The following is an 8,976-nucleotide window of genomic DNA, read 5'->3' on the forward strand; positions in this document are numbered from 1 at the left end:
CTTACTGTATCATGGCTCCCATGAGTCGATGTGATAGAATGCTAATTCTTCCTGACTATATTCTGAGTCACCCATATTATACCAGCCAGCATTCTGAAGCCAGCATAACGTCAACATCAGTTTTACTGCCCTTTTTTTACTGTGCCACCCAAATGTCTCCCTCAGGCCTTTTAATATCAATGAGAGAAGTTCTGACTGAGGAAAGAATGGAAGCGAAAAAGCTTTTCAGAGGTCTTGGGAGTTTCTTTGAGCGTGGAGATGCAAGACGACAATTAGCTTTGTCACTTTTATTGCTGTGCTGAGTCTGACACATCACACTGACAGCCATACACTCCGCCGTCTTGCCGGAGACGACAGCTTCCTCCAATTACCCAGGTGTCCGGCAGCCATGTTCCCATTGTTGCTTTTTTAATAAGAGAAACATATTACGCCACACCGAAAAACAAGATTGTGCAATTCATTGTGAAGATCATTTGGGACCAAGTCACCGTCTTAATTTAGTGTGTGTATATATATATATATATATATATATATATATGTGTGTGTGTGTGTGTGTGTGTGTATATATATATATATATATATATATGAACTATTTACTCGAATTCCTGTCAGCGGCTTTGTCGTTTTTTTGAGAAATTATAGATTGAGTCATTACTTCCTTTAGCAGCATGATACAGTGTTGAAACAGACAAATACAAATGTATTGTTTCTTGTTTCAACTGCTTTTGCACTGATAATTCTGTACATATGTTGTGGATATGGATCATTTCCTGCACTGCACACATTCCCTTTTCTGTAATGAACACACAATTGGGGCACTAACATGATATTACTATCTGTTTCCCTATTTTTACCCTCGTTTAATTGCTTTCCCTGTGTTTGTTGATAGCAAGGTCAGAAGGGGCATCTCTTTTGGATCAGTCCACTCAATTTCCTGCTAGCCCTTGTTTTACTGTGTCAAGCCGGGATATTCGAAGAGACATCAAAGCAGGAGGTTTACCCTCGCAAATCCCCCTAGTGTGCTGGCCTGGGCCTTGGCTAATATCAGGCAAAATCCACCCTCTGCTGTCCCAGAAGACGTTGGACCAAGGATGAAGGGATTGACTGATGAGAGGAAGTATATATTTGCTCTGTCAGTTGAATTTGTCAGCAGGGGGCTGGCTTAGTTATGAGTCAGTGCACCGTGGGAAGGCTAACTCACTGTAATTATGAGTAAATATCGCTGGCGTTTCTACAGACCAAGCTCTCTAATCTGGGATTTCTGTAGTTGTCATGAGCTTATAAGAATACGATGGTACATTATAATCAACTTATATATGAGACATTTTTTTTAAATCCAATTCCCATTCGGATCTAAATGTATTCTAAACATCTGTGTGTGTTTTCAATCATTACCCTGCTGAAGCTGCAAACTTGTGCTGGTAAAGAATGGCAATAACAATAATCTCTTCAGCCCTTCTTTGTTCCAAATAATGCAGGTTTAATAAAGAAAGAAAGCTGAGGAAAAAAACAACTGTTAATGTGCTTGTGAGCCTTAGAATGAGAGAAAACTTCTCATTATCTTGAATAATGAATGAGTAAAAAGAAAATCCTAGCTCCATGATAACAATCAACAGTGAATCTCCAATTACCACCATTCTTGGCTCATAACAATAGGACAATAACTAATAGGGAACTGTCAGGGCTCTGTGGCATGATGGGATAATAATAACCAAGGCTCATCAGAAGGGAGATGCACAAACGTGGAAGCAGACTTAGAATCAACTCTTCCTCTCTTCCCCTATTTCTTATTTTTCCTCTCGCTCTCCCACTCTTTCTCTCCTCCTTTTCAGTCAACTTGAAACAAGCATCTTCCCATGTGTGACTGTCAAATTGATTCATTAGCACATTTGTGTTATTATCAGGGCAATTCATGTCAAATCAGTGGGTAAGAGAGTTATTGATGAGGCAGCTGAGTGAAATGTTTTTATTTTGATTATTTCACACTGAATGTGTTATGACAAACTTGAACAGATATTTTTTCATGTAAGATAGATAGACTTTATTAGTCCCTGGAGGGAAATTGGGTCTATGCTATGAAAATGAAAGGCAGTCATACACGGATACATAGCTTAATCCCAAACAGTTCCCGTGATGTTTAAGTACAACATTCAGCGATGGCAGATCATGCATACCATTGTGCTATGTGGATGCTACTATCAGTTAGCGAGGGGTCGGTCGCAGAGATGAGCCTACACAGAATTAGAATCTGCAGCTCTGCTCTCCTTGGTTTCAGCTGGTCCCGCTTGTAAGCAGCAACAAAAAAAAAAAGCTCCTAAAACCCCCACTGTACACTGGACATGGTGGAGCATTTAGCAGCTAAAGAGCTGGATATTTCCCTCTGGAACTGGTTAAGACCCAAAACAGAATAAAAAGAAAGTTAATATTGGACCTATTATTTATTCACCCATTTACTTTTTGTCATTTTTGCATATATTATTGATTTATGTAAGTAGCATAAAGGGAACTAGAACTTAATCTCAGTATACAACCCTGTGTTGTAAAATGATTAATACTCTACCCTCAACCTTAAATTGGCCAGGTAGCCAGCTCCACGTTAATGCTAATGTTGCTCCATAACTGCTTTATGTGTAAAGCAACAAGTGTACAGTATTAACTTAGGTTTGGTGTTAATATGTTAATGTTGTTTTCATAACTTGTTTCCACTGTGCCCATGTCGCCTTATTTACAACTTCGTTCCACATGTCAAGTTGAACTCATTAGCAAATTTTGCAATGTCAGTTAAGCAATTGTTACCCTCTCTAAAACAGGCATCTACTTTAAGCAAAAAGACTAGCTACTGTACACGTACACAATTATAGACAGTTCTTAACTTGCTATTGAACACAGTGGAAATTACAATGACACTAAAATACATTTTCTTCTAGAGATAGAGATCAAAAACAAAGCAAAAAGAACAGTGAATATTGGATTTATAATTTGTAAGATACAGAAACAGACCTCCAAAGATTGTCAGTGTTTCTCTGTGTCTGCAATACATGTAAATAGGCAACTGCTCGCTACCATGCTATCCATAATAACTTTATAAGGTGATAATATTGTAGAGTTAACAGCTTAATGTACTGAGTTATGCAGTTTAAAGTACCATGTCCCTATATTTACTTAGATTTAATATTTTAGTATTACACCATACTATCTATAAATGATCATTTTTATGAGGTCTTTTTATGATAGAGAACTAGAGACTTTACATGCAAACAGGGTATTTATGGGATCATCACTTGGGACAGCTCTTGCCATTTTAATATAACTGAGCTGCAACAGGCTATAATTGCTTATTATTAAAGGACATGGGGTCATACCAATACAGCCTGTTTGTTGATGATGCTGTTCCTGATCACACTTTCACAAGAGTTTTTCTTTTTTGTGTTTATCTTTTTATCTTTACTCAGGGTATTGCTTTATATGCGTCATTACATCGATGAGCGGATGTTTTTTGTAATGTTTCTCTACTGTGTCCAATTATGACAGTAAATAGAAGTACAATGGAATGCAGTTAGGAGTAAATCTCAAGTTAATGAGCCATAATCATGTTAAACTGGAGGCCTTTTTAATTGAATACTGTGTTATAATGGAGGCCTTCAAATACCTTACTGTATATGTATATCTAAATCAGTTGTTTAAAATGAGTTGACTGTCAGTACTTAATGCAGATGTTCTGTTTAAGCACTGTTCTATTTTAGGCAAAATATTAAATCAAATATCTTTGCATGTAAAATGAATATAATAATTCAATCTATTTTACATTAAGGTTAATTCAGAGTGCCATGTCATAGAACAGAATGGCGAACAAAACATAGAACAGAATTCTGAACATTCTGAGAGTGCAGCAACCTCTGAGGAATCAGTGTGTTTGGTATGGTCAGAGAGTGAAGACACAACTTTTGTTAGACTTGAGATTTTGAACAACTATCTATTGAATACTTTTGAATCGGAAGCTTCAACAGACTTATATCTGTCTGATCTTGTTCGCAATACATTTATTTATAATATTTTGAGGAGAAACTCATAAGAAGAAATCCCGGTGACTTCAGCTACCGCTCTTGGTTTGTATCCTTAGTTTGTTGATTGATTTTATTTACTATGTGTTTGCCTTCACTGGTTGTGTCTTATCACATTTAGAAGCCAGTGATCCTGTGATAGAAATATTAATATTATTGTTGTTATGTGTTATATTGTGTCTGAGTTGTGTGTTCATCCATCCTAGGCAGCTTTGAGCTCCCAGCAGCAGGTGTCACACCCTCTGTTGCCTTCAAAGATGTCGTCCCCTCCACCTGCCCGAGATGACCAGGTAGTCATTGGAGGCTGTCTCGCCTCCGAATGCTGCAGCTACCTGGTGCAGTCTTTCCTGGGGCAGGGCACCTTCGGCAAAGTTGCAAAATGCCTGAGGATGGACAACATGAAGATGGTAGCACTCAAAATGATGAAAGATGAGGGCTTTTTTGTCATGCAGGCAAAAGAAGAGGTAGGAAAGAAACTTGGTGCACCTATCAAAGTTGGACTTTGTGACAGTGTTGTAAAGCAGTTCCATCAATTGTATTTTAAAAAATTCCTAGAATTATACAATCACCTGTTAACGTGGGTCAAATTAATACAAAATCCTGTATCCCCAGGTGTCCACCCTGTTGAAACTGAGAAAGCTGGACCCGGACAAATGCAACTTAGTTCGATGGTACCAAGTTTTCACTGACAGGGGACATATTTGCCTAGAGTTTGAGGCGCTGGACAGAAGTCTTTTTGACTTCATGAAGGAAAGATATTTCCAGCCTCTCCTTCTAAAGGAGATTAGGCCTGTTGTCCAGCAGGTATGTGCTACTGCAATTTATTTCTGCATTACCTTACAATTCAAAAATGAATGCTGATCGAATATTGTTGACCTTATTATTAAATGAATGACTTTGATACCCTTTCAGATCGCCAACGCACTCCACCACTTGAAGGCTGTTGGGATAATACATGCAGACCTCAAGTTGGAGAACGTAATGTTGGTGAACCATGTAAGGGAGCCTTACAGACTCAAGGTGATTGACTTCGGCCTGGCCTGCGACACATCAGCTGCCAGCGTGGGCTCGTACATTCAGACCCGTCACTACAGGTGAGTAACTGGAACCATATTGGATCTCAAAGATGTATTAGTGGCTGATAGAGTGGCTATACTAAGAATGATAAACATCCTGTTCTTGCACATTCAAACTCTGATGAGTTTTACTGCAATTGTAGTAGAAGTACTCCAAGTTGAGAGTAATACAGAGGCCTGTATAAAATAATGTAAAGTGTCTTAATGGTTGGTTGTCTTCTCTCCAGGTCCCCAGAGATTCTTTTGGGTCTTCCGTTCACAGAAGCTATAGACATGTGGTCCCTGGGCTGCGTGGCTGTTACTTTGTACCTCGGCATTATACTCTACCCCGGCAATAGTGAATATGATATGGTAAGTACTACTTGAGTTTTCCTTATTAAGAATTTTATTTCATGATTTATTGAAATGACCAGAGTCATCTGATTTACTTGTAATTACCCTTGACCTGGACTCCCAGTGTGATGTGATGATGTGTTGTATCTTCAGATCAGGTACATAGTGGAGACTCAAGGTCAGCCACCTGACCACCTGCTCACTTTTGCACAAAAGACCTGCTGCTTTTTCCAAAGAGATTACAACTCGGGCACCAGTCTGTGGAAACTGAAGGTACCTACCACCACTTTTTTTGTGTGTGTGTGTGTGTGTGTGTGTGTGTGTCTGTGAGAAATATTTATGCCCACAGACAGCTGATGGGTTTAAGTATTCCTCTTTCTTTTTCACATTTCAACTTTACTTACAAACCCATACAAAAAAACTCATCTGTGCAGACACCACAACAGTTCCAACGAGAGGTGGGGACTCCATCAGTGGAGACCAGGATCTTGAAGATGAGCTCTCTGGATGACCTCCTGCATGTAGGTGTTCTTTGTGATCATTTGCAGTAAAAATATTTAAAAAATGAACGTATTCCTGAAGCATACAGAGAATCCGAACTCTCCTGGGGGGGATTTATTCACCCCTGGAGGTGATTAATAATAGTCCTGACCTGATATTTGTTGTTGTTTATTCATGTTCCAGGTCCGGGTCATCCACCCAGAGATTTCTGCAGATAAAGTTGCAGAAATGACTGATCTGCTGATGTTTGTGAACATGGTAAAAGGAATGCTTCAGCTCGATGCCACTGAACGGATTACACCCCGTCAGGTGCTGGAGCATCAGTTCACCACCATGTGCCACATGGTCAGCATGTACCCCCTCAGCTCCCAGTAAGTCTATACTGTAATTACATAACAATCTTTACTATTAATGTCCCATTTACACTTTTGCTGCTGCACAAAAGCTACATTCCAACTACATGCCATGTAGAGGACATCAAAGACGTATTTTTCTTTATCTAAATATGTATTTTGTCGTCATATGGGTGATGACGTTGGCTGAGAATATTTCATTGTCTTGCAGTGTTAGGTCCTGCTTTGAGATAATGGACACCTTTCAGCAGGCCCTGACTTCTAACAGTGGGAAAGCTTTGAGTGGGTCTTTACAGCAGACCTCCTCCAGGGCTGTTCAGCAGAACCTTCCTCCTCCTCTTGCTAAGAGAAGCAGCCAGAGTCAGGCCCACTACATCAACCCAGATCCCGGCACTAGAACCCAAACCAAGAGTTTAGTCAAGTCAGGGAAAAAAAGAAAAAAGGTTGATGATGAAGATGGGAATATGAATGACACACCTCATCTTTCCAAAAGGGTCAAGTCTAAATGCCACAGGTATGCTCACATACAACAGTCACATCATTATCAATCAGTTTACAGAGCAGATTATAAGAATTTAGAGGCTCATAAATAATGTGACCTTCTATTTATTAAATTAAAGAAAAAGCTACGCAGGGCCACCCACCTCCAGCAGCAGCCAGGATTCTACCAATTACATCCAGGCTAGCACCGCTGTGAGGAGCCATCCCGCGCAGCCATCCCACCACAGCATCAGTCCCTCCAAACGCAGCCCGAGCCAAAGTTGCATAGGGTCAGGGATTAAAAGAAATAATCCAGACAGTGAAGATGTGGGGCTTCAAGAAACAAACTCTGCCCGCTATGAACAGTCAGATGATGACAGAAAGAGGCTCTGTAAAAGCTATGTAGGTGCATCCACCTCAAGCAGCAGCAGACAGACCCAGAGTTGCATCTCACCAAGGGTTAAGAGGAAAATGACTCATGATGAAGACTCTGACTACAATGAGAGGCCAGGTCATGAGAGCAAGAGGGTCAGAAAAAGCAGTGCAGATAGAGCCACCTGCAGCAGCACCCATGATCCCAGCACTAGAACCCAAATCACGGATTTAGTCAAGTCCTGGGGAAAAAAGAAAGCGTGATGATGGAGATGGGAATATGAATGAAACTTCTCATCTTTCCAAAAGGCTAAAGGCTAAATGGCACAGGTATGCTCACATACAACAGTCACATCATTATCAATCAGTTTACAGAGCAGATTATAAGAATTTAGAGGCTCAGTTTGATGTCATTTTATAAATAATGTGACCTTCTATTTATTAAATTAAAGAAAAAGCTACGCAGGGCCACCCACCTCCAGCAGCAGCCAGGATTCTACAAATTACATCCAGGCTAGCCCCGCTGTGAGGAGCCATCCCCTGCAGCCATCCCACCACAGCATCAGTCCCTCCAAACGCAGCCCGAGCCAAAGTTGCATAGGGTCAGGGATTAAAAGAAAGAATGCTGACGGTGAAGATGTGGGGCATCAAGAAACAAACTCTGCCCGCTATGAACAGTCAGATGATGACAGAAAGAGGCTACATAAAGGTGCATCCACCTCAAGCAGCAGCAGACAGACCCAGAGTTGCGTCTCACCAAGGGTTAAGAGGAAAATGACTCATGATGAAGACTCTGACTACAATGAGAGGCCAGATCATGAGAGCAAGAGGGTCAGAAAAAGCAGTGCAGATAGAGCCACCTGCAGCAGCACCCATGATCCCAGCACTAGAACCCAAATCACAGGTTTAGTCAAGTCGGGGGAAAAAAGTAAACTTAGCCACAGTCCTACCGACACTTCCCACATTTTACCTGATTTGAGGAGCCGCTTAGCTAAGCGCCATAGCCCAAGCCCTGCAAGAGGCACCCAAACCGAGAGTCGGGCTTGGTCAGTACTGAAAAGAAAGGCAAAAGCTTTTGCAGCTGATGATGACAATGTGTGGTATACAAAAGAGCCTCTGATCTTAAGTCAGATAATGACAGAAAGAGGAACCTGTGTGTGTGCGTGTTTAGAGGACAGGAGGAGAGGTGAGTAGATATGTACTGTAGCTAGATTATTAATGGACGTACAATATTTTTCTTTTGCTCTAACAAGTCACAAGTGTGTTTAAAATCTGACTGTTGACTTCTAGAACCTCACATCAGTAAGAAGACAACAAGCAAGCAGTGCCATTAACAGGGAACCTGTGACTGTAACTGCAATTCCATTTCGATTGAGGCCTGGTCACACAAACTTTATTTTTTCTGTGTTTTTTTTATAATAAAATTTTAAAGTGAACCCTTCTGATCCTAATGTGCATAATTATCTTAAAATTGTTGTTCAAAAGATAGCATCAGTTTGGTTTATTCAAAATTAATTTTGTGTATATATGCATACATGCTTATACACACACACACAAATCAATGGCATGATTATTTTTATTCTCAACATGTTTTGAATATGAAAGGGACATACATTTTGGGGTTTTTAGTGTGTCTTTAAAACCCTACATGAACAGTGTTCAGACAGACAGGAATTTTTTCTCACAGAAAGAAAGATAGTGTTGCTTGTTAATAGATCAGAGCTGAATCCATTCAATCAATTACTTTATTAATTGATGAGTTGATTTCTTAATCACTGGAGTCATTTTTCAACCAAAAAT

General features: G+C 40.2%; 1 protein-coding gene across 1 annotated transcript; it reads left to right on the forward strand.

The window, feature by feature from the left end:
• Positions 1-4,790: 4,790 nt before the first annotated feature.
• LOC127357696 (homeodomain-interacting protein kinase 1-like) lies at positions 4,791-8,562 on the forward strand. Its single transcript, XM_051390051.1, has 7 exons — positions 4,791-4,865; positions 4,974-5,155; positions 5,365-5,488; positions 5,624-5,743; positions 5,905-5,991; positions 6,155-6,342; positions 6,536-8,562. Exons 1-7 carry the CDS (start codon positions 4,806-4,808, stop codon positions 6,915-6,917), a joined length of 1,143 nt encoding a protein of 380 aa, XP_051246011.1. The 5' UTR covers positions 4,791-4,805; the 3' UTR covers positions 6,918-8,562.
• The last annotated feature ends 414 nt before the right edge of the window (positions 8,563-8,976 follow it).

This window comes from Dicentrarchus labrax, unplaced genomic scaffold (genome assembly GCF_905237075.1).
Source record: "Dicentrarchus labrax unplaced genomic scaffold, dlabrax2021, whole genome shotgun sequence".
Lineage (NCBI taxonomy): Eukaryota > Metazoa > Chordata > Actinopteri > Moronidae > Dicentrarchus > Dicentrarchus labrax.

Coding starts and splice junctions, on each gene's coding strand:
- LOC127357696 (XM_051390051.1), top strand. CDS start 4,806: ATGAAGGAAAGATATTTCCAGCCTCTCCTTCTAAAGGAGATTAGGCCT. Junction 5,156..5,364: donor ATTCAGACCCGTCACTACAG/GTGAGTAACTGG, acceptor TCTTCTCTCCAG/GTCCCCAGAGATTCTTTTGG. Junction 5,992..6,154: donor CTCTGGATGACCTCCTGCAT/GTAGGTGTTCTT, acceptor TTCATGTTCCAG/GTCCGGGTCATCCACCCAGA.